The following is a 25400-nucleotide window of genomic DNA, read 5'->3' as shown; positions in this document are numbered from 1 at the left end:
ACGTCAGAATTCAACAAGTAGAGGAAAAAAAAGGATCACGATCCATCATTATAAGCCCCAAGTTTACAAGTGATGTTTCTCACCTGAGGGAAGTAGCCTTATTTCCCACCTGGCGTGAACGTGTTCGTGTATTTTGCAAAGAAAGAGAATCAGAAACCCACATTACATTAAGACGTTTGTTTTGTCCTGTTTCCCATAGGACCTGAATGTTGCATCGTGTAACCAGTGTGTAGGCGACATGCAAGGAAACATTGTAGCATTTTGATTATTATTATTTTTTTAAGCAGCCTGTTTGGCGATGCTCAGTGTGTTAAAATAATAAAGTAAAAATGTTGTGCACTTCAAGTCTCGGACTGTCAGAACTGACAATCTCAACTTTCCTAAAACAGCAGGTTAGCTCAAGGAAAGGCGGACTCGTTTTATCATCATCTGACGCACAGACACAGACACAGACACACACAGACACACACACCGTCCTCATTGATGCCTTCAGGTGCTCCGTCTGGCTCCCGTCCCTCCGAGCTCCGCAGCCAAAAGCACGACGCGTCGGGCATCCAAAGGCTGCCCACAAGTCCAGTGGAAAAGAGTGATTTTACGCTGTATCAATGCCACGTGCCAGAGAAAATATTCACGTAAATGATATTTTGATTTATTAAAACAACAAGAATGTTGGTAATCAAAGTTAATCAAAGAATTAAGGTGGAAACAGTTAAACAATTCTAATTATTTCCCCACGCCAGTCTTGTGCTGGGCCGTATGGACAAAATTAAATATTACAATATTTTTGACTACCTCGATGTGGATATTGTGACAATATTTTATGACTGACTATTGGTGCTTCCACAAAATACATATACAATGAGATTTTGTGATATGCAATCAATAGTAATGTGCAGGAGTGCTGTATATGGGGGAAAAGTAAGGACAATTTCAAGGGCCCTTGCCTGACAGGGGCCCCCAAAAAATAGGTAAAAACTAATATAAAATTATTAAACCATCATCCAGTATGTATGTATGTATGTATGTATGTATGTATGTATTTATTTATTTATTTATCGGGGCCAAAATTCCTGGTGGCACCCCTGGTAATGTGGATATGATTACCAAGTAGGTAGAGGCTAAAAATGAAACCGCTACAAAGGTCCAATAACTCCAGAAAATTGCATTTATTTACTGTAAAGCAGCATTTAAAACCAGAGAAGACAACAATTATGGCATATCATGATATTTGAACATCCAAAAAAACAGAAAATATCTAGTTTTATATCATGATAACAATATAATATTTATTATAGTACCCAGCCAATGGTGTGTGATAATGAAATCCCACCCTTTTCTACCACCGGTTTTTATTCAGCTTCCATGCTGTCTGCACATTATGGCAATTTGGGTAATTTTGTGTTTATATTGCACACCACTTATTTATTATTAGTAGTAGTAGTAGTAATAGTAGTAGTAGTAGTAGTAGTAGTAGTAGTAGTAATAGTAGTAGTAGTAGTAGAGGTCGTAATATTTTACTGAAAATGGATATTTTGTTTTATCTTGAGCTGTTTATAAACCTCTTGTACGTGATGTCCAAGAGAATGAAAATTTGCCCCACTGACAGTGTCCGTATTTCCGGCAGCAATTGAAGGCACCACCATAGTACTAACTGTACCCCTCACGTGGACTGTCCCACGTCACCGCCTCCACACGTGTCTCGGCACGGGATTGGCCAGACCGTGGCTGTTACGTTGCTGCTGCCCGGTTCAAAGCGACGGGGACACTCATTAATATTCCCATGAGGGGGCGTGGCTATGCGAATGAACATCATGGATGCTTTCAGTACGTGGGACTGGACGTGCTGCCGAGACAAGGACAGCTAGAGGAACAATACCCTCAACATGTGTCTACTTATCCAGCCAGTGACAGCCAAAACTTTAATTCCCTTTGTTCTTTTTCCTTCTTTCTAAAGATTCCTCAACCCAGAGGGGAATATACATCTTTTTTTTTTTTTCCTCAAGGATCATGGGACCCTAAAACTCAGAAGTGGAGGAGAGCTGTTGCCTCCCAGGACCTGAAGATGCTGTGTTTCCCTGCTGCCAAAAGTGAGCTCTTTTAGATTCACTGGATAAAATCACAAGACAAGTAAGTAAAACAATTTAACACTGAGTTTGCTTGTGATTCAACTTTTCAACTTGTCAACACTATAATCTGTCATGCAAAAGTCCATCTGCAGAAGCTCTACTATTATGTTGTGGTGTGTTTTATTGTAGACATAATATTTAACGTTTATTATATTCATATAAATATGTCCTGCATGGGGAATGATCAGTTTTGCCTCATCCATGATGTTAAAACTTGTGTCACAGGCTAAGACAAACTGGTACATCCTGGCCTACATGCCTTATTATGTCATCCGAGCGGTGTGCTGTACACTGTCTGGGGAGCCGCTTTGTGCACTTACACCAGGCTTATTATTTCCGCCGAACAGTGGCAGCAGGCTGGGGCTATTACATAATAGTGTTGGGGGTGGGACCCGATAGTCCTGCCACAGACCATCTTATCAGATTCCTGCTGCCGCCTCATCCGCATGTGCACGCTGAGGTGTTTACACAGGAGGCTTAAGGAAAACACATGGCACAGCCTGCCTTACTCCACGCCGCACTGATGAATGGGAGTCTGGGCGGGCAGGGTGTCCTTCCAGCCCGCTGTCCGTTCCATTTCAGCAGGTTACATCAGCTTCACACTGTACAAGCTCATGTTTTGGGTGTCTCTTATTCACATAATTGCTGGTGTTAAAGCATTCAACCGTTCACTCTAACAAAAATCCACTTCATATGCCTGTAGTGTTTTTGCAGGACTAGGACTATATCAAAATACTAGTATAGACTAGTATAATGTATCTGTGGCACCCAATAGTACTGCACTAAATGTTTGTTAAATGCTCTTTTTCATAAGCGTATGAAATGACCTACCTCATCATAACTCAACATTTTATTATCGTGGTATCGCCCTTTTTTATTATTTTGTCCTCAGAGTGACTCACATGCCCAGTCAAACATGTTCAACCAGTTATTTGTACAGCCTCAGGATACAAGTTACCCAGTTTACTTGCGTTCCATGTACCATCATGTCTGACTGGAAATTAACTTGTTTGTGAATAACTCCCCATAAACAGCATCCCATGGAACTGGTTATACCTGAGAATGCACGTCATGGTGCTCACTGCATTTATTTTGAGAGCACCGTGAAAGTCTTCAGCACTGTATTTTTGAGAAATACTTGCAGACACTTGTCCAGTTTTTCCACCTGTACCTTCACCCGTCACCAAGGTTCACTTTATTATACTAAAATTGTTTCTAAAAGTTTCGATAGTGACCTGCGTGGTTCAACTGGTAACAAAGTACAAGCTCTGGGTTTCAAAAAGACAAAACTGTTTTAGTGTTAGTGTTCATACAACAAATGGGGAGTAACGTCTGCATCTGGTACCAGTGACAATTTGCTGGATAATGCACTAACATCATGTTACAGCACTTGTTACCTCTTAAGGTCTGTTATTAGATGTAAAACGTTCACTGAGCGAAGCCACCATAATATTATAATGTCATCATTTAAAACAACAGGATCAAAATTGGCGAGGGACTCAAATGACAAATAAACATGTAATTTGATGGCTGATTTAATGGTTCTTTTTTGTGATTTCAATTATTTTAGAATCCTTGAATAATAAAGGATTTAATGCAACTTAGTAAGAAATAATAAGCAGTTAATGCCATAATGCAATACTATATGTGGCACTGTGATGACTACATTATCTAGGAATTTATTACAATAACAGATTTTTCTGGCCTTCCACCATGATACAGGGCATGCAGGATATGATATCATGATGTTGGTGTGAGTGTGTGTGTGTGTGTGTGTGTGTCTATAGGCACTTTATTGTGAACACAGTAAGCCAAAGCTTGACAGTGAGGACAAACTGGTTTTCTTGGGACTACTCGAACTGCACACTTTAAGATACAGAGTTCATATTAACACCACCAGGTAATGTTTGCTGATTCATGCCTGAAATTGGTTTTAATTTAAATAAGATAACGACTCGTGTTTGACATGTCATGGTGAGGGCAGCAGGGTGGCTAAAGTGGTTCGTGTTTTTGCCTCACAGCAATAAGGTCCTGGGTTTGAATTTTCATGTTTGCGCTCCTGTTTCCTCCCCCAGTCCAAACCCATGCAACTCAGGTGAACTGATGGATCTGTCTATGAGGTGTGATTGTAAGTGTGTGTGTGATTGTGTGTGTGTGTGTTTTAGCCCTGTGATGGAATGGCCAGAGACCTGAAGAAACAGAGACGGCTGAATTGCAGGGCACCTCCATCAGCATATCTAGAAAGAATAAGGACTCTCGTGCGCTGAACCTTAATTGGCTTGAACTAGATGGCAGCCTAGAGGAGATCCTGTATTTGGACCAGTGTGTGTGTGTGTGTGTGTGTGTCTGTGTGTCTGTCCTCAGCTAATACTGAAAACTACTGGCCCTCAATCCTCAATCAGCCTCTCCTGAGTTTTGCTCAGCACGTAGTCTGGAAAAAGGAAGATACGCCTGGTGATCTGCACTGCACTGTTTTAGGCGTGCTTGTATATAGTACAAGAATGTGGTACCATACACAAAGTGTATTTTGCAGTTTGCCTTTGTTGATAGCCTACATTTATCAAAAAAAAAAAAAGAAAAATCTGAATCCCCAAATTGGATATTTGTTCATTGGCATTTGGTTTTCAAATAGTCAAATATTTGGGTCCATATCAATTACCAATTTTTTTTACTCCCTAATATCAGAATCAGCATCGGTCACTCCAGTTTGAACATATTTTTTCTTCTACCAATAAAAGTACATGACTCCTCTTTGTTTATAATAATAATAATGCCTGCTTGCAGCAACAAAAACTGTCATTTGAAAAGATGGTGTCATCCTGTAGATGACACCATCTTTTCAAATGACAGTTTTTAACATCTGGGTGCGATTTGAGAACGAAGGCCTGTGATTTGAGTTCGTAAATGTTTTGGTGCAGAGCCGTCTTCTCCACCGTGTATGAAAGGGATGGATTTTCTCGTCATAATAACAATGCACAACATGTGTGTAACAATTCGTCTTATTGTTACTGTTCCGCTCACAGTATCAGTGGCTGACATTACCTTCCTACACGAGGTCCACCGTGGACAGCAGCTAACTTGTCGAGGACGTCGCCTCTCGTCCATTTGACCTGAGCTACACCTCTTGTTCCAACCTTTATCCTCTTTGGAATGGCTCTGCCTTCTGCCCAGTGCATGCTGGGATAGGCTCTAGTCCTCTGCAACCCTGATGAGGAGAAAGAGATTATAGAAAATGGATGGAAAGCATGGTGATAATGGCGGAGCGTTAGGCAGTTCAGGTGGCCCTTACATTGCATTTTAACAAATTATTACATCATGATGGAGTTGCTGCAGGATTTACTGCTACGAGGCTTGAGGGGAGCAAAATCACTTCCCTGAAGGAAAAGTGGTTGCCTTTCCAACACATTTTCAAGGCCTTTAATGGATGATGCATGGGCAATTTCTCTACTGTCAGTGGTATTATAATGTAGGACTTTTGCTGTTAAATTGTTCATTTGATGGGCCAAGTCAGCTCATTGTAGACCTCCGGCTTAGGGAACCAAATTTCCCCTCCCAGCAACTATCATGATGTCACTGTGCAGCTGTTTGGCCCACAATGCTCCATTTGACAGTAACATTATATCTGAGAAGCAAGGCTTGCTGCTCGAGTCATTGTCCCCTGACACACACACACACACACACACACACACACACACAGTTCAATCTTAAATCAGAGCTACAGGTGGAGATGTGTGAACAAGGTCATGGGATGAGCAAGCACATGACTTCCTCAGTGTCTCACCTGTGAGAGTCATTTCAGTCACACTCAAAAGGTTTCATAACAGATTTTGCAAATCACGGTCAAGCTTCGCCACAGCCTGGCAGAGAAACATGAAACCTACCAACCTCTGATTTCCAGTGTTGCTGTTTACCCGAGCGCTTTCTCTTCCCAAGGTCTGGAATGCCAAAGGAACAGCGGCATTTTGGAGAGTGTGGCGCCCATAGCACCTCAAAGAATGCCAAGGATAAAAGCAACAGCGCCACCCTGCGGGCCTCTCAGGGTGGCACCCACAGGGGCCAGTCTGGGATGGGTGACATGAGCAACAGGCTGTCGCGCTGTGACTCAGAGAAGGACTCAGAAAAAGACTCAGGGTACTCAGGTGAGCAGATGTGAGCCGAGTGAATGAGCACCTCACATGTTACATCCTCTCTATTTCCATACACTACAAATGATTTTCTGCTCTTTGTTGATGGAAATGGCAGTCGCCACACCAGACGCCCACACATGAGGGTCCGGCCCAGTTTCAGAGGGATTTCAGCAGCCAACACTGACATCAGTGTTTTCATATCGAGGCTGCCAGTAGCTGATGTTTTTAAGCCGACATTCAGTGTCTTTAAATTCCCAGCAAAGATGGAAATATTCTGTTTCCTTCTTTCTGTTCTTGTCGCAGTGGAAAAGCTTCTGAAAGCACATTTATACCACCATAAGACACAAACCTCTCGCGAGTGAAAGCCGGGCTACTGAAATTCTTTTAGGTGACTCATCACACCTCATCACCAAGAAGGAAACTCAAGGATAGATTAGTTATCTTCAAAAGAGTAGTTAACAAAACATTGAAACAGAAAATCAAATCTCATTGCATGTTTTCTAGGCTGTTTATGTAACTGTGGTCATAATGAGAGCAGACAACATGACCAGCTGATATCCAATATTTAAAACTGATCAAAGGCCAATTTCAGCCTGATATATCAGCAAACTGATGTATTGATCTAACACTTACACATACACATGACTCGGCATGCTTTTCGTTTTCCCTATCTCCTTTTCTCCCTCTTTTCCACATTTAATTCATCTTTTCCTCCCTGTGTACACTTTGCTCCTACATTTAATGTTTCTGTTTGTCTCCGTACTCCCATCAATCTCTTCACCACCCTCCTCCTCCTCGTCATCCTCCTCCTCAGAGGCTGGCTCGGACACAGTGCAGACTGATGTGGACGACCAGCGCAGCAGTGTGAGCGAACCTCACAGGCAGAGCAGCAAAAGCTCGGACATCCGAGGCGGTCATAATGCCGGCGGCCGCAACATGCCACCTTACGAGGAGCTCACGCCCATCTACGTCATCGAAAACCTGGTGGTCAAGCCGGTGAGCTGTTCAGTTACAGATAACAGTGTGCTTTTTCATGCGTTTGATTTTGTTGAATTGGTACACAGAGATGCAGCAATGCACGCAAACAAAAGTAAAGGCAACGAAATGGGCAACACTTTATTGAAATGCACTCACTCGCTATTATTTGCTCATTGTGTGTATGTTCATAAATTATCATCTTGCACTGCAAAAAGTCAAAATCTTACCAAGATTATTTGTCTTATTTCAAGTCAAAAATGTCTTATTTCTAGTCAAAATATCTCATTACACTTAAAATAAGACATGATCAGCTCAGAAATAACTTGTCTTTAGACAATTTTCACTTGTTTCAAGTGAAAATCTACTTGAAACAAGTGAAAATTAGCTTGAAACAAGAAACAAATTTTGCCAATGGAACAAGAAAATTTTTACTTGTGACACAAGTGAACAAGTAAAAATTTGCTTGTTCCATTGGCAAAATTTGTTTCTTGTTTCTTGGTAAGATTTTGACTTTTTACAGTGTGGTTTAATCCTCATTAGAACAATAATCATTGATGATTAGATGTCAGTATTTTTATTTTCATTAGCTTATTCGGCCAAGCCATCTTCTACTCAAAGCATAATTTAAGTGTTAAGAAAAAAGCAACATTGCGTTTGGTTGGCTGCCACACGTTTTATATTCATTAGCATGAGCTGTGACTTCCTTTCCAACATATAGCCGAACCATTGTGGCCAAAATATTACCATGAGTTTCATTTTATACACTTTATGTATTTGGTCAAAGCTTAAATAGCAAAAATCCGAATGGGAATCTCATACTCACATCCCATTTTCACATGATTTATAATGCGACATAACATTGCAGTGCATTTTTAATTCAACTCTTTGCTCCAGTTTTCACTGAACTTTGTAGTTGTACGACCTTGTAGTGTTGAAAATGTGGCACAGTGGTACAGGCAACCGTAAGTTTATCCTCATTTGGCAGACTATCTATATGATATTTACTAAATTACTAAATCACTGAACTACTTAGAACAAAAAAATCCTCATTTGTATGGTCTCAGTTATTTGTGTCCCTGTTTACTTCTGCTTATCTCTTTGTGACTTTAACCTCCTACCCATCTTTTGCTCTGTGTCTTACATTGGTCTTCAATCGCTGCTCACAACCACCACCACCACCACCACCACCCCCCCGACCCGATCACAACCTCCTGATGGTACAGTCCAGACCGGAGCAGCTTCTGCATGGCCCCCTGGCATGGGGGGGAGGTTGGCACAGCCTTACGGGTGCTAAGGCGCCCACCCAACTCTTGCTGATCCAACAGCCAGCAATACCCGCCCCCTCTTCCTCCACCCCGACCCCATCCTCCAGTGTAGCTAAACCACAGGGCCAAATGAAGAAAGGAGGCAGTCGCACCAACAAGAACCACAGCAGCAAGATTTCGTATCTCCCAATCCTCAATTCGTACCCCCGCATCGCTCCTCACCCCAGGAAGGAGAGCCATGAGGGCAAGGGCGCCGCTGCAGTAGGAGGGGCTAAGGAGAGTGGTAATGAGGGCCATAGCCAGAGCAAGAGGGTGTGCACTGAGGAGGGGAAGAGGGAGGCTGTGTCGACCACCAGCCATCCTTTGAAGCTCCAGCAGCAGCACCACCAGAAAGAAGGCAGAGGCCATTCCCAGTATAACGTCAAGGGCGGCCATAACTCTTTACTTAACCCGCAGGGACACGCTGCCTCCTCCACCACCCAGCCCAAATCCCACCACTGCCACCAAAGCTCCTGCTCTGACAGCGTGAGCTCGCCTTCTGTCTCCAGCTCCCAGACGCCCTCCCCACCTTTCTCCTCTGAGTCCCCTTCCTCTTCCTCTCCCTCCTCCTCCTCCTCCGTGGCACACAGCTGCTACCGACCGGCCCCCGAGGCGGCGGTGGGCAGCTCCCTTCCGGACTACCAGTCAGAGTCTTCGCCGACACGCCAGCGCCGTTTCCTGAACACGGTGGAGATCCTGAACCAGTCGGGCCTGCTGGCCATCACGCTACGCGCCAAGGAGCTGCTGAAGCAGAACGCCGCCACCGAGAGGGAGATCGCCCAGCTGCGTCAGCACACCCAGCTCCTGTGCCAAGCGGCCCAGGCCAGCCAGCAGGGATCCACCGACGGCTCCAGCAGCCTCGAGAAACTCCTCCAAGCCATGAGCGAGTCAGGCTCCTACCCCAAGCTAGACTTGAAGCAGCTCGAGGCCCTCAGCAACAACCACCAACAGGGCAAGAGGAAAGATGAGGAGGATAAAGGGAGGGACAGCAACCGAAAAAACAATGAGGCACATACCAGTTCTCAGCAAAACCTGGTGTCCTTACGCAATTTAGACGATGAGACGTCACCACCGTCTCCGCTGTTCGCCCCCTCTCCAGAAGCAGAGACGACAGAGCATCCCGATGGCCTGTTGGAGCCCCTCGCCTCGTCCCTGTCAGCGCCTCTACCCAGACCCGTTCCCGCGCCGGGACACAAACCACCAGGGATGGAAAAGGACCTGACTGATCTGACTATGTCCCCGGAGAGCTCCACACACCACAAGTATCTACTCTAGCTCCTGGAGGTGAACGAGCACGGATCTGCAGGGTAAAAAGTGGACCTACCAATACTGGATGTCATGATTTTTTTTTTTTTGTTTTTGTGTGTTTGTTTTTCATTTTGAATCATCTTAAATTTCAATATAACATTTAATATAATTGGTTGAAAGGATAATATGATGATTGTTTACTTTTCCTATGGTGATTCAAAGTTGAATATGACAGATATATTTTCCTAAATTTTTTTAGTTGTCAATTTCAGAATTGAAAACATGTCCCTTTCTCCATCTTTGCCTTCTGTGGGGAAACGTTTCGCAGCACCGGCAGTGACAGGAACAGTTTTGAGTGCGGGCTGATACGGCGTAGCTAATATTTAAGTGTCCGCACAAGCTCTTGGTGATGGACGTCCCGCGTGTCACATGAACGACGGCATCACTTTGAAACGCATCAGCTGATGTGGTGACAGAAACACTCGATCACCTGAAGCATGAGCCAACTCCTGCTCCAATTAAATCGGCTTCATTCTGTGTATAAACCCCCACAATCCAAGGTTTCTTCTATCTTATGCTGAATATTTGCTGCTTGTTACAGCTTTGACAACATAACATTATTTCGCATCGGCGTTGACAAGCTTTCAGTGTGTGTGACGTTTAGGGCTTGGGTGATGCCGCCCGCCCACTTATGGCCAAATTGGAGGTCCTCAGCTCCCAGGCAACAATGACTGATAACTACACACTGCAGCTCTGAGGATGCAATTTAACTCAGGATATAATTAACACACTTTAATTGTCATGCTTAACCCTTTTGTTGCTGATGAATCTGATAGGCTGCATCGAATAACTTGTTAGCCAGCAAATCTCAGTATCAGCTCAACTAACTTGTCCTCATTTTGTACACTGGCTAATGCATCAAGTGAAAAGCAACCTTAGTGGTGGCTAGTTGCAGCGTCTTAACGTTAACATTGGTTGCTTTGGTAAATTAACTAGATAGCAAGCTAACAAAGCCAAAAAAACAACTGTTTGTTCAGGTAAACTGAGATGAGATGCTATAACTCAGTATTTTGTAATAGAGAATATAAAAACAGTTTATTGTGTCATACTTTAAAATCAAATCTCTCCTGTCAGACTAAAGAAATTTACTGAATGGACCTACAACACACCATGACAATGGTTTTCCAAGTTGTTGTTTTTTTTTCTTTTTTTGTTTTTTAGTTTTCTTTTGGTAAGGTGGCAGTTCTTTATCTCGATATTATTTGTATACAGACGATTTCCAGATGGACCTGCATGCAGTTCTCCCACATTTTCTCACCCGCAAACCAGGTGTATTTCACACCTAGATGACTGGTAGATCTAACAACCTGTGGATGGCGCTATGGAGCCCCTGGCACAGAGGTGTTAAATGAAATCATCCATACGTGACCTACAGCAATCAGTTCTTTTGTTGTGGACTTTGTCTAACATGGAGTGTCTTTACTGATGTCGCACACTCAAGTTTGACTCAAAGGACGGCTGATTGAAATCATTTTACTCGATGAATTTCTACTGAAAAACAGAAACTTCTCCAGGAGTTGTACAATCGTCTTCAGCAGTGCACAACCGTGGATTATTTTGGATTTATTTTCATTATTTCTCTCTCTCTCTCTCTGTCATGCTTGAATGTCTGGCGTGTGCATGTTTGTGCGTGTATGTGCACGTTTGTGATAGTGAGTGCATACAGATCTGTGATGCATTAGCTTGTACAACATAAGTTTGCTTGATTAAAAATGTTTTTTTATTATTATTATTATTATTATAGAGCAGGGTAATTGATATAGACTGGTCGTAGTTATGAGCCATTGATCATGATTGCTGTCTAACTGGATGTAATTTTGTCACAAGACCTTTTCTCTCATGCTCTCAAAACACACCCTCAAACAATAAACCACTCTTACCTGTGAACAAGATCCTTTATGTGTTGATCATTTCATTAACATTTGGGCTGTTGAATACCTGGCAGCAAAAAGTTTAACATTACTCTTTCTGACAGAAATAATAATAATAGGCAGCTAAGGCTACATTAACGATTTATAGTTATATAATGCATTTTGTCTTTCCACCACATGCAGAATAAGTAAGAAGAGTACTGGCGTCTTTGTCCGAATGCTGACATAGTATAGTTACTTCATAATACTGTATTTATACAAACATGAACTTAGTGGGAATCTATCATTTATGTGAATCTTTAAAGTGTTTGTTTAATTCTCTCTTATATGTGAGCTAGTATTTAATATTTTAGTAAATATACTAGATTAGTAAGGATGTAGAATTCCATCTCCAAGTATTCATCATGTTTACCAAGCATATGCCATCATGCTCTTCAAAAAAAAAAAAAAAAATTTTGGAGCATTTATTCACCATGAACTGAATTCAAAAGGCACACTATACTTCTCCTCCTGGCTTCTGCCTTTGAGTCTGACAAACTTCTCTGTTGTGATGCCACGCAAGTGAAAAACAGTGGGAAGAGACACAACAAAATACCGTTTAATCTGTATTCTACATCAAAAATGAGGTCAAATTCATACCACTCTCTGCAACGCAAGATTACTGTCTGAACCAAGATTACATTTAGCCCGCTCTTAGACAAAACAAATATTTGAGGCAGATAGAAGACACGACTGATGCAGCGATGACACACCAGTGGGTAGGTTTCTGACTATGACAGTGACATCAAATCTTGAAAAAAGGCCTCTTGGTTGAAATGTTGATTCATCAAGTGATGGAACAAAAAAGTGTGCCCGTGAAGGAAACCAAAAGCACTGTAGAGGCAATAAATGACTGCAGAGGTGAGGAAATGCTCTGCCTGCACCTCTGCTTATATAATGTATAGAGCAACCTTTAAAATCAAAGCTAGTCTCACCTGCATGCTGTTGGTCTAATAAAAAATATGCATCATGATAACAGTATGATCAAATACGCTGAAAACGCTCAGCAGAGTATTCAGTAGAGCAAAATTAGAAAAAGGGGAAACAAGGAACATAAGGGAAATGACTGCTTCATAAGGCAAAGACAGCACACTGAGCCACGACTACATCTGCTCTAACAACCTGTCAGACTCAGCTGAGTGAACCCAAAGTGATTTTTAATTTATTTGATTTATTTTACACGTCTGGCTTATCTTCAGCTTGCATATTATTTTAAGGTGAATACCTCAGCTGTCCAGCAAATGGAGTCCAGCAGCTTTAATTGACACAGAGTTGGTCTACACTGTCTGTGCACTGTTTGTCTTATTGACTTGACATCTCACCTACTGCCTGCTGACACATTTTTCCCCAGTAGGTGGCAGTGTAATACTGAGTGAACTGACCAATCACAGCCTTTAGCAGCAACAGCAAACAGACTGTAAATAGAAATGCCCAATTTTGGAGGAATATAATTTGCAAAAAATTCACGTCATGCTGCATTATTTGTGCACCTGGACTTTAGATAATCAGATTCAAAGTGTCAGGAGTGAAAACATATTTTATGTTGAGTATAAGTGCCAGAAAAGCTAATCTTGTAGTAGTACACTTGTAGTACACTGCCTGTGTATCAAGTCTGACAGTTCCTGAATCCCAGTACCAGGTGTCGGGTTCTGTCACATGGTCCATTTATATGTGCTGCTATATCTATTCATATACACTGTTTATATTATATATATACTGTTTATATTTATACAGGCTGTTTATATTTATTTATATTTATTATATTTATACTGTTTATATTTATATAGGCTGTTTATATTTACTTATGTACACTGTTTATAGTTTATACATACTGTTTATATTTATACATATTGTTTATATTTATATATGCTGTTTATAGTTTATACATACTGTTTATATTTATACAATACTGTTTATACTTATATATACTGTTTATAGTTTATACATACTGTTTATATTTATACAATACTGTTTATACTTATATATACTGTTTATACTTATATATTTTATATTTACACTCCTTTTTCTTTACCTTGCTTTATTTATTTATTCAGGCTTATACCAGGACCTGAGTCCTAATTTCGTACCACTAACGTGTAAATGTGAGCTGGTATGACAATAAAGTTCCTTGAATCCTTGAATCCTTGAATTATGGTACCTCTGTCTTTCCCAGACAATACCCCATTTCTGCTTTAGTCATCCATTGTTCTCTCTCTTTACTCTGCTGTCATCCTCACAGCGGTCTTTCTCTCTTCTCAGTTGTCCCATAATTTATCCTCGTTCCTTTGTTTCAGGCACAGAGAAGGTTGGAAGGCAGCGCTGACAAGAGCCATTCCTCACCTGGAAAATCATCAATCTCGTTGTTAACCCAAAGATCTCTGCCTTGTTCGACACACCCTGAAGACATCATGCATAAGAACACATAATGGCTTTTTAATGTTAATACTGGGCTACATTTAGATATACTTTTTAAAATTCAGGGGGGAAAACTGTCTTTTCACGTTCTGGTTGGGGCGCAGGGCCAGGTTAAGTATCATGTTCCAGAAAGAGTGGACATAGAAAGATAAAACACAGAAACCCTGACACTACGAATAAATTATAGAGGGAAAGAAAATCCAGGTAACTTTGATGATTGGATTCTGATTTGACTTGCGCCTCAAGAAAACTTCCCACTGTAATTCCACCTTGGCTGTTAACTTTGGAAAGTTAAGCTGCCAAAGAAAAAGAGACATAAAGAACAAAACTGTCTTGTCTGCAGCGTAGGCTACAACGTTGTCTGGCTTGATGATGTGAACTCTTTTAGCTGACATAAAGACATTTTTCCGGGGCCAGAGGAACTCCTCTGCTGATGCTGACAAATCAAAGAAAACTTAACCTAACCCTAAAGCCCTAGACTTCTTTTCTCCTTTTTTGTTCAGTCGAGTCTAAAGGCTGTCACTTCAATCAACTCTCTGCAGTTTAAGATACTGCACCTGGATGCTTCTCATGCAAATGTGACACAATAAGTGGACAATGTGTGAAGCAGGCCTAAGTGGAAGCACATGCTGTATTTGTAGTATGAGGCTGGCTGGCACAACTTCAATAGGGCAGAAGAGCCTTTCCCATACAAATCAATATTGCAAATGTTAAGAGCAGCACTCATTATTTAAGTGTGCAGCTCCTATGGACATCGATCAAAGTTAGGTTAAACTACTGCCGTTCGTAGCGTTTGAGGGATCGTATTAAGTAAAGGTTAGTAACATGTTTGATGATGCTGAACAGTGAAGTTTTCTAGTTTGCAGATGCAGATGAGACAAGCTGCCAAGAGAAGCCCAATCTTTTTATAATATCGTGTTGACCTTATTTCTGATTAGTTTTAACAGCTGCCTATAAGCACTCATGCATCACACCAACACACAGATGCAAATTATCTCAGTTCCTTTATTAACTTTATTTTAGGCTACAGCCACTGCACATCATACTGTATGCCATTTTTCCCCCCAGGGATGGCGAAGGCATTTTTTTACATTTTGGGTGGTCATTTATACCTAGTGATGTTGTTAAAGGCTACCATTAGGGAAAGACTGTGGGGAATGATTGCAAGTCAGTAGGATCATACCTTCACCATCCTAGAACATAAAAAAATTTGCATACTGTATCTGCTCAGTTCTCCAGTAAGGGATGCACACTTTAAAGACAAAGATAATCCTTTATTGTTCATGGATGTGGAAATTTGCATTCAGCTTCACAAGTTGGTCAAAAACACAATCACATTGTATTTAGAAATGATAAAAAAACACAACATGCTGACTACAGACAACAATAACAGACACGGTTCCAGTGTGAATGGTGTTTACGTGTCTAGCAGAGTTATTGCATTTGGTATGAAAAACTTTTTGTAGATGTTCTTGGTTGCTGCAGCGGCTCTACAGCATCTTCCCGGAGGCAGATTTATGATTCTTTAAAAATGGGAAGAACAGAATCAGACTCAAAATTTCCATCTTTTTGTTTCACCTGCATTTTATATATACATCCCAATTGCCTCTGCTCTTTCTCATTATTTTTACTGGTCATGGTTACAGTTCTGGATAGTCTGTTAGTATTCCTAGACCCCAGGTGGCCATACCATGTCCACATATTAAAAACTTTCAACAAGACTTCTTTCAAAAATGTCTCTAAAATGTCCTTCCGTATATGAATCCAGTTTCCTGATTAGATACAAGTGCTGCATTGCTTTTTAAAGACAGATTCTGTGTTAGTGGTGAAACTTAAAGTGCCGTCAAAAAAGATCCCTAAATATTTAAACTCCTATGGCCTTACTGACGGTCAGCATAACCATAATCACTGTTTTATGTATTGCACTGGCCAAATGACCCTGGCAAGCAGTGCAAAGATCTTTCTGTGGGGAGGCCTTGCAAAAGGACAACAACTCAAAATCCAAAAGCAAGGTGAAAATGCCACTTACCTAACATTATGTTTGCCTGAACCTCACAGAAAATGCAAAATACAGCATTCAATTTGTCAATCAGTTCAACTAGAATGATTTACACCCTGTGTTAATTCCATAAAATGCAGTGCAATGTTTCTGCAAACACAGCAAGCAATAAATCTGGAGCGGCATCGGCCTCACCAGCCCCTCTCTACAGCCAGATGGGCTTCAAATGTCTGAGGCAGCTTGCAGTCAGCTACACAAAGGAAACGTCAGTGCTGGAAACTGGAAATGACATTTAATGCTGTAGGTAGCTGGTTTCCTCTGAATGAGCTCATTTAATTAAGTCTTGGTTTTGGGACAGGTATCATAGAAGTATTCTTCAGAGAAAAACACTTGGCCCATTGAGCATTTCCTCCTAAATTCATGACATTAAACATGTTCCATAATGTATTACACAGATGTTGCCGCATGCACTGTGTGTACATGTGTTTTCCCACTTTGTGAGAGTCTTGTGTGGGTCAGGAAGAGGTACTCAGAGGCCTATCAGGGGCAAGAGAGATAAAAAGAGACAGAAAGAAACTTGAAATAACATGTAATCACGCCTGGTTTCCCATTTACATAAAAAGCTGACTGATCTTACATGGTAGGGATGACTATTATTCTTCCTTCTCTCTTTATATGTATATTAACACAGAAGTTGATCAGTCTAGAGTCTAGTCACAAGTCAGTAATGGGTAATTTTTGACATTTTGGTGTTTTTGCTGAGAATAACATTCAGTAACGTGAGGTTTTATGCTGAATGCTGTGTTGTGGGGGCATTAATCTCATGTGCAAGAATTGCTGACATTTTCAGGCTGAAAGGCGGTCCTGCTGACATTTAAGTTGTTCAGTATCTTACAGTCAGGTTGCGCCCTCTAGTGATGATGTGGTCCTGCAGTGTGTGACAGAGATGATGCCTAAGCTTAGTGTGGATTTAACTGACTGATGTGGTCTTAATATGCTAAAAAAAAAAAAAAAAAAAAAACAATAACAGCCAATTATTTCTGACCTAGTTTGCAACACAACACATGAAGTTACACGTCACACTTAGCTGGTCATCAAAGGTTAATACTGTTTTTTTATGCAAATTGTTTGGGTGCTCACTGTCTCCTTTATTAATGTCTATGCAGCGTCTGTACAGTCAGCGTGCTGGAGATAGCAGGGCTCCTTCAGAAGAAGTCATCTGCTGCCGTGCGTTGTTTAAGAGAGTGAAAAACCACCGCCACAAACTTGAAAACTGCCTAAGGCGAGTAATCCATCAAAGCAAACATGACATCTTACTCTGTGCCTGAGCTGAGTGTTTTCTCATCAGTGTGTGCATTCAGAGAGCTCTCATTATTGGACCAGAGACGACACCAGACTCTCGGGTTGGGTGTGACTGTGGAGGACTGCTGCCTTTGAGATTAAGTTACTGCCGGCTTACTGTCAATCACCTGACACCCACATGAAGAAATGGGAGTCTCTGCATGGAAATTATTCCTAAAAACATGGTGCATGATAAACTCCCACATCATTTTATTTAGGGTATTGTTTAGGGCCACACCGGTGACTGGAAACTTAATGTCTGATTGGCTTTAGGCTGTTTAGAGACATATTTCTGGACTGCACAAATTGAAAAAAAAGGAAAAAAGAAATATAGCCATATTACAGTCCTTGGGTTTTTACACCACATTTCCTTTATATTGATATTAATCTAAATTATTAATGTACTATTTAAACCTGGTGCAAACTTGGTGGTGGCAATTGTATTGTTCCTGGTGTTGAACAGAAGATGAAGAAGAAGAAAAAAAAAAACTCCTTGCACAGCCCTCCACATGATGAAGAGAGCTGTAATCTGTGGCTGCAGACAGTTCACACACTTCTCTCCAACTGCCTTTTAATTAAACACACTGCAAAGGATTAACTAAGATATTTTTCCTCAAAAGGAGCTGTTTCAACTGCCTAGCACCCACCTGAAATGAAATGAAACTGAAATGTTTTGAAAAGTATTTCTCAAAGAGTTTAGCTCATCTCAGTGTGAAGGCCTGGTAAATGTATTGCCAGGTCAATAGTGAATACTGTGGCTGGTTTATGGCTGATCAGTGAAGTTAAACCATAGAAACCTGGAGGAAAATGATATAAAACATTCAGTTCGTCACTAACACTAACAATGTATTCATACTGGAGGCTAACACATATTTTTTTCCTAGGATGGCAAAGGCATGACCTATTGACTTACATTCGCTCAAAACGTAAAAACATGACTTCGCCATCCTATGAAAAAAATTCCAACTGTACGCTCTGTACATTATTACTTCATAAATGCGGTGCTTTGGAAAGAGGGAGTTATTTGAGGGCAACAGTAAAATGAGAAGTTCATAAAAACCCAAAATCAACTTAAATATAACCTGATAACTTTATAACGTGCTCGCTAGCTGTTTTTAAAACTTGACGCTGGCAGACCTCCAGGAAGGCCACCGACTACTGTGTCATTTCCGGTTAGTAAAAATATAATAGTTAAAAAAAAAAAAACAAAAAAAAAACGGTACATTATATAAAATTTCTGTCATACTAACTGCCAAAACAATATACTTTGGAGGTGAGTACTGATGAGTATACAGAAGGTAGTAGTAGTATGTTCGTGTTTTTGGGACACAGACACTGTCATCAGCAGCTAGCGAGCATGTAGACTGTCATTGCCCGGCTGCTTATACAAGAAATATGAAATAAATTTTCTTTTTGTCTTTTTGGCTCAGATTGAAAATAAAGGCCTGTGTTTTATATGTGGCTATTTATGGTAATTAATAATAACCAGGGACCAGGACTTCCTCCCCAAAGAAGTCGAGATTTCTCAGCTAACTTTAGTCCACAAATCCTAATAATTACGTTACAAATGGCAAAAGAGTATATTTTTGGTACTTGTTAGTTTGCCTGTATGTGTTAACAGGATATCTCAATATTTAAGTAAATATTTACATAAAGTTTGGTGAATTAATAGATCTGTGGACAGGGAACAATTGGTTAGATACAGGTTGGTTTCATTGGTTAGTAATTACTATTTAAATAACTTTTAATATGCCAGTTCTTGACTTGATTGTTTCTTGAGCAAGATAAATCTACCTCCTCTATCTGGCTGACTATATTACCCGACCAGCAGGTGAAAACATCATTTTCCCCGCTGGAATTTATGAAGCATGTCAGGGTAGCTCAATATTTTAAAAAAAAAAAAAAAAAAAAAAAAAAACATCTTGTGCTCTCATACATAACTTGTTGGGTTAATGCAGAGATCTTTAGGTTAGGTTTAGGTTTTTTTTTTTTTTTTTTTGCAGGGTGAAGAAGTGAATAGTGTCCTGGTGGCTAATTTATTCTTATATAATTACCACTAATGTAATAATGACAGTGATATTTAGGCTTGTATTAATCTCAATGCCATGATACACTATATTACCAAAAGTATTCGCTCACCTGCCTTTACTCATACTATGAACTGAAGTGCCATCCCATTCCTAACCCATAGAGTTCAATATGATGTCGGTCCACCTTTTGCAGCTATTACAGCTTCAACTCTTCTGGGAAGACTGTCCACAAGGTTGAGGAGAGTGTTTATAGGAATTTTTGACCATTCTTCCAAAAGCGCATTGGTGAGGTCACACACTGATGTTGGTCGAGAAGGCCTGGCTCTCAGTCTCCGCTCTAATTCATCCCAAAGGTGTTCTATCGGGTTCAGGTCAGGACTCTGTGCAGGCCAGTCAAGTTCATCCACACCAGACTCTGTCATCCATGTCTTTATGGACCTTGCTTTGTGCACTGGTGCACAGTCATGTTGGAAGAGGAAGGGGCCCGCTCCAAACTGTTCCCACAAGGTTGGGCGCATGGAATTGTCCAAAATGTTTTGGTATCCTGAAGCATTCAAAGTTCCTTTCACTGGAACTAAGGGGCCAAGCCCAGCTCCTGAAAAACAACCCCACACCATAATTCCTCCTCCACCAAATTTCACAGTCGGCACAATGCAGTCTGAAATGTACCGTTCTCCTGGCAACCTCCAAACCCAGACTCGTCCATCAGATTGCCAGATGGAAAAGCGTGATTCATCACTCCAGAGAACGCGTCTCCACTGCTCTAGAGGCCAGTGGCGGCGTGCTTTACACCATTGCATCCGACGCTTTGCATTGCACTTGGTGATGTGTGGCTTGGCTGCAGCTGCTCGGCCATGGAAACCCATTCCATGAAGCTCTCTGCGTACTGTACTTGGGCTAATCTGAAGGTCACATGAAGTTTGTAGCTCTGTAGCAATTGACTGTGCAGAAAGTCGGCGACCTCTTTGCACTATGCGCTTCAGCATCCGCTGACCCCTCTCCGTCACTTTACGTGGCCTACCACTTCGTGGCTGAGTTGCTGTTGTTCCCAAACGCTTCCATTTTGTTATAATAGAGCTGACAGTTGACTGTGGAATATTTAGGAGCGAGGAAATTTCACGACTGGATTTGTTGCACAGGTGGCATCCTATGACAGTTCCACGCTGGAATTCACTGAGCTCCTGAGAGCGGCCCATTCTTTCACAAATGTCTTGTTTCACAGTCTGCATGCCTGAGTGCTTGATTTTATACACCTGTGGCCAGGCCAAGTGATTAGGACACCTGATTCTGATCATTTGAATGGGTGAGCGAATACTTTTGGTAATATAGTGTAAATTACCATTTCAAATTCTGAAGTTAATCATTGTCTCTATCAGTAGAAATAAATGTACTTCCTAAAAAGAAAAGGCCACACCTACAGCTTGATGAGGATGATGAATTTTTCCCCCACTCTTGTAATCCTTTTGACTCTGTGGCCGTCTTTATATCAAAAGAGATTGTAAATTAATTTTTCTTCCATTTTCTGTGCTGTTTAGGGTCCTGTTTTCTTGAGGAATCAAGTCAAGAGCAGTGGCGGTCCAAAGGTGGTTCCAAAGGTGGTGTGATGTGAAATCCAACTGACTTTTGTAGGAGGTGGATCAACTGTGTGCCTATCGCTAGTCTTTCAAGAAATGAGCCTGAACATTTTAAATGTGCCCCTGTTGGAAAACTAAATTAATTAAATTAATTGATTAATCTAAATTATTAAATTAATATGTCGATTACTTAGTACTTATAGCAACTAGCTGAGCAGCCACAACAACTTTTCCTTGTCAGTGTTATGCCTCGCTGTACGTTTTTCATTTCAGAGGCATGCTGGGATGTACCAGGAGCGTCATCCACAAGTGGAGCAGAGACGTCACTTTGCAACATCTGGGGAAAAGGTCATCATTCGTGGGGATATGAAGACAGTCTCACCAGGTGATGAAAACGAACCATTTCATGATTATCTTGGTTACCTGCATCTGTATGGGAAACTTTATAACATGCAGAGGTAGAGAATAATGTATAGTACATTTACTCCAATGCTGTACTTATGTAGTTTTGAGGTACAGGTACTTTACCTAAGAAATTCTATTTTTTCAGACTTAGCAATTATGTACATTTCAGAGGGAAGTAAGTCATTGTACTTTGTACTCCACTACACTTATATGATAACTGTAATTGGTACTTACTTTGCAGAATATGCTTTAACATTCAAAACATTTGGTAACTTCATAAACTAACCCTAACCCTAACCCTAACCCAACAGTGTATTCAGTAGGTATGCCTAGTGCCACCTGGACCATGTGATTGCATGAGGGACCTCTCTTGAATAGGACTAATTTGGCTTTTGATAATAAAGGTCATTTTACTGCTAATATTCATATAAATGTACTTTAACTTTAAAAGAGTACTTTTCTATTATGGTATTACTATTTACTTTTAGTCAAGCCGGAGATTTGAGTTCCTCACCACTGCATGTATATGTTCCTCTTCTATAAATGTGGCTTGAAATAGGACTGATGTTTTAAAGTAAAAATACATGCCCCCATGCCACTCTGACACGTTTGGCAGCTATTTATGTGATCAGCCTTTAAAGTAATACCATCACTGACATCTTGATACTGTAACACAGGTTGTATGTATCGTATGCCCAGCAACAAAGAAGTGTAACACACATCTTTTCTATGTTTGTTGTGTGATATTCATCTGGCATAAAACATTAGTTAATAGTATTTGGCAACTGTCTATTCTATAGCTGAAGTAATAAAAATAGTGAGCATGAAACAAATGGTTAAATGGACATTCTTCTGCATTTTTCACTTGTGAGGATAACAGTGAAAACTATTCCTCATTTGTGCTGGGGATCCCCTCGAACCCTGTCAAGGACACCCAGGGGGCCCTGGATTCCACTCAGGAGTCATAGTAACAAATAATATGCTTCACTCTGCTTTGCCAAAAGATATATTACAATGGATTTGTGAAATTAAATAATAGTAGCTTTTCAGTCACCTGCAAGTTCATTATGTGGAGTGATTTCATTTGCCAAAACAGATAAATTAAGACACCACCATGAAAAGCATTGTATATAATATGATTGTTTTTATTTAGAAAAACATGCTTTACTTGAAGCTTTACACGCTTTCACACATATGTATATGTAAGTGTATTGCAATAATGAGCATACAAGTACTTTGGGCTCCTCTTCCACAAAAACTCCTCCAGATGGCCCCCAAAAGATTTTTGTGCCTGTCTTGCTCCAAAATGATCTGAAATGTTTCAGCTTAGCTTTACATTAACATGAATAAAACTCAAGCTTCTATTTACTACTACTTCTGTTAAAGCAACTTCAGCTGATGTTGTATCATTTGATATTTATGTTATTATATAGTAGTGCATTTTTTTTTTGGCAAGAATAGCAAACATAGCGTATTGCATTCCCAATATGTTAAATAACTAACTTCTGTGATGATGTATATGAAACATTATATTCAAATGGAGTTCAGAGTAAACTGAGAAGTTTATATGAAAACAATACTTGTGATTCTGACATGGTATTACAAAAACTGGGACAGACAACTGAAAAATTCTGAAATGATGCTCGTGCATAAGATTATGCCTTTGCAAAACTGTAATATGCTGATGTATGGTGATGAAGAAAATTATTATTCTGCATTTAAATACATATGCAAAAAAAAAAAAAAAAAAAAAAAAAAAAACACACACACAGCACTGTTGTCCTAAATGTCTTAAACACACAACAGACTTTTCAATCTAGTCTTCAAAGATGTGCTTAGACATTTTTCATTTGAGTATTACTGTTGTTTGTAGATACTTGATGGTAAAACAAAACAAAACAAAAAAAAACAAACAAACAAACAAACAAAAAACAACAACAACTGCCATACAGCTCAGCAGTAGGGAGTGTCTAAACAATAGTATATGGCAGTTAGGATTACAGATGGATAGCATGATTAAGTGTATCTTAGCAAAACACTGTATTGTTAGCATGTACTTCACATTTAGGCATATTGAAGTTTCTCACAAAAATTAAATAATTTATGCCTCTTCATTGCACACTTGTCCACAGCAGTCGCAGCATGGGCAGCAGCAGCGATAGCAGTAATGTCGCAGTAATGCCAGTCCAGTGGATCTGCCTGAAGCTGCGGCACTTTCTTGGATCTTCTGCTCCTCAGCTTGTTCTCCTTGTTCTTGACAAGTCACTTGAGACTTTTTGGCCGTCCTGTCAGTTTGTTCCTCTGTCAGCTGCAGTATCACTCCCTGTGTGGTTACATCCACTTCGAGTGTTTGCATGGCTTTCTCAGTAGTTGCAACTTTTTCTTTGAAATTTAGTTTTTCAATCTGTCTGAGCATCTGTACCTTAAGTAGCTCGAGCTCTCTGTATTTGTCATGTAGCATCTTTCGGTCTGTCTCCCGGTGACTTTCATGGGTAAGATGTCCTTGCTCCAGCACAACATCCATCTTTTGTAATGGCTCTTTATCTCTTTGTACCCAAGTTTTCCTAACAAAATCGTTGATCAACTTGAGTCTTTTTTCCAGGTTCTTCTTCATCTCATGACCTCTGCGCTTAATTTGATCAATCTCCTTCCGCTCTGTTTTAGTCTCTTTCCAGATCTTTCTTAAGTGATCTATTTCTGAGATGTCATCCTCTGTGAAATCATCCTGGCCTGGTATTGCCATTTGTTCAAGATCTTTGTCAGTGTATTGTGGAGAATCTTTTTCCAGTCTGTGTGTGTAAATGTCCCCTGTTTCAAGCTCAGTAGGTCTCAACATGTTGTCTTTTTCCTCAATCTTATCTTTGGTTATTTGTGTTTCTAACTGAAGCGTCTTCTGGTCAATGTCTTCCTTCTTTGTCTTTAAATTCTGTAAAAGTTCAACTACATTTTTAATTTGTGTTTGTTTTCTTGCCTTCATTTCAGTGCTCTGGTCATCTACTGTTTTCATAACAGGTTCAGGCTCAAATTCATCTATCTTTTTCTTAGTTTGGAGAACCATTTCCTCAACACCTCTCCCTTCCTCTCTCTTTGTCTTACCAATGACAAGACCAAAATCATTTTGTTGCAGTTGTAGATCATCTTGGATTTTTCGTGTATCTTGTCTTTTAATTCCTAGGTCGTCCTTATGTTTTTCCATCAACAGCTTTTTGTTCACTTCATTCTCCGTTACTTGATGTTGTATGCGCATATTTGACCTCATTCTCATCAGTCTTTCCTTTTCTCTCCCAATCATTTCAACATAAGCATCCATCTTTTCTTTCTCCTCATCAAGTTGCACATGCTTTTCCTTCAGTGTAGTGCAGAGTTTTTCTATGGCTTCATTTTTCTGTTGCAATCTGTCCATTTTTGTTCTAATGTCTTCACGTGACCTATCATTCAGCTGTTTGAGTTTTGCCCTCAAATTTTCAGTGGCTGTCAGTTTTGTGAAGAGCTCCTCCTCTCTCATTCTCAGGTTGGACCAGTCTATCTCCAGTCTGTCCTTTTCATCTCCAAGCATTTCTCTGTCTCTATCAATGTCAGCTTTAATTTGCTTGAGATATTCTTTCTCTCCATCGATACCTTCCAAGGTAGCTTCAATGTCTTCTTTCTTCTGGTGGAGATCCTTCCTGAAAAGTTCCAGCTCTTCTCTTTCTGCCAGCATGGTGTCACGGCTCTTTTGCAAGTCTTGTGCCTGTCTTTTGATGTCTTCATCCTTGAGGTCTAATTCTTTTTGTTTCATAGCACTAATGGTGATGACATTGTCAAGTTCTTCTTTTTCCTTCTGAACTTGGTTTGCCAAGTCTTTAATGTTATTTTCTCTCTGTTCATTTCGTCTAGGCTGCTA

At 40.5% G+C, this 25400-nt stretch overlaps 2 protein-coding genes across 2 annotated transcripts; one reads left to right on the top strand and one right to left on the bottom strand.

Annotated features, from left to right (window-relative positions):
• Positions 1-1816: 1816 nt before the first annotated feature.
• On the top strand, positions 1817-11735 carry LOC115371124 (CLOCK-interacting pacemaker-like). The gene is made up of 4 exons (XM_030068279.1): positions 1817-2127; positions 6060-6265; positions 7068-7249; positions 8455-11735. Exons 2-4 carry the CDS (start codon positions 6067-6069, stop codon positions 9808-9810), a joined length of 1737 nt encoding a protein of 578 aa, XP_029924139.1. The 5' UTR covers positions 1817-2127; positions 6060-6066; the 3' UTR covers positions 9811-11735.
• An 11883-nt stretch (positions 11736-23618) lies between these two features.
• On the bottom strand, positions 23619-25365 carry LOC115371011 (myosin-2 heavy chain, non muscle-like). Its single transcript, XM_030068127.1, has one exon. It carries the CDS (start codon positions 25293-25295, stop codon positions 23619-23621), a length of 1677 nt encoding a protein of 558 aa, XP_029923987.1. The 5' UTR covers positions 25296-25365.
• Between the last annotated feature and the right edge of the window lie 35 nt (positions 25366-25400).

This window comes from Myripristis murdjan, chromosome 14 (assembly GCF_902150065.1).
Source record: "Myripristis murdjan chromosome 14, fMyrMur1.1, whole genome shotgun sequence".
Taxonomy (NCBI): Eukaryota; Metazoa; Chordata; class Actinopteri; order Holocentriformes; family Holocentridae; genus Myripristis; species Myripristis murdjan.
The sequence above is the reverse complement of the archived record's forward strand: the minus strand, read 5'-3'. Positions and strand labels throughout refer to the sequence as shown.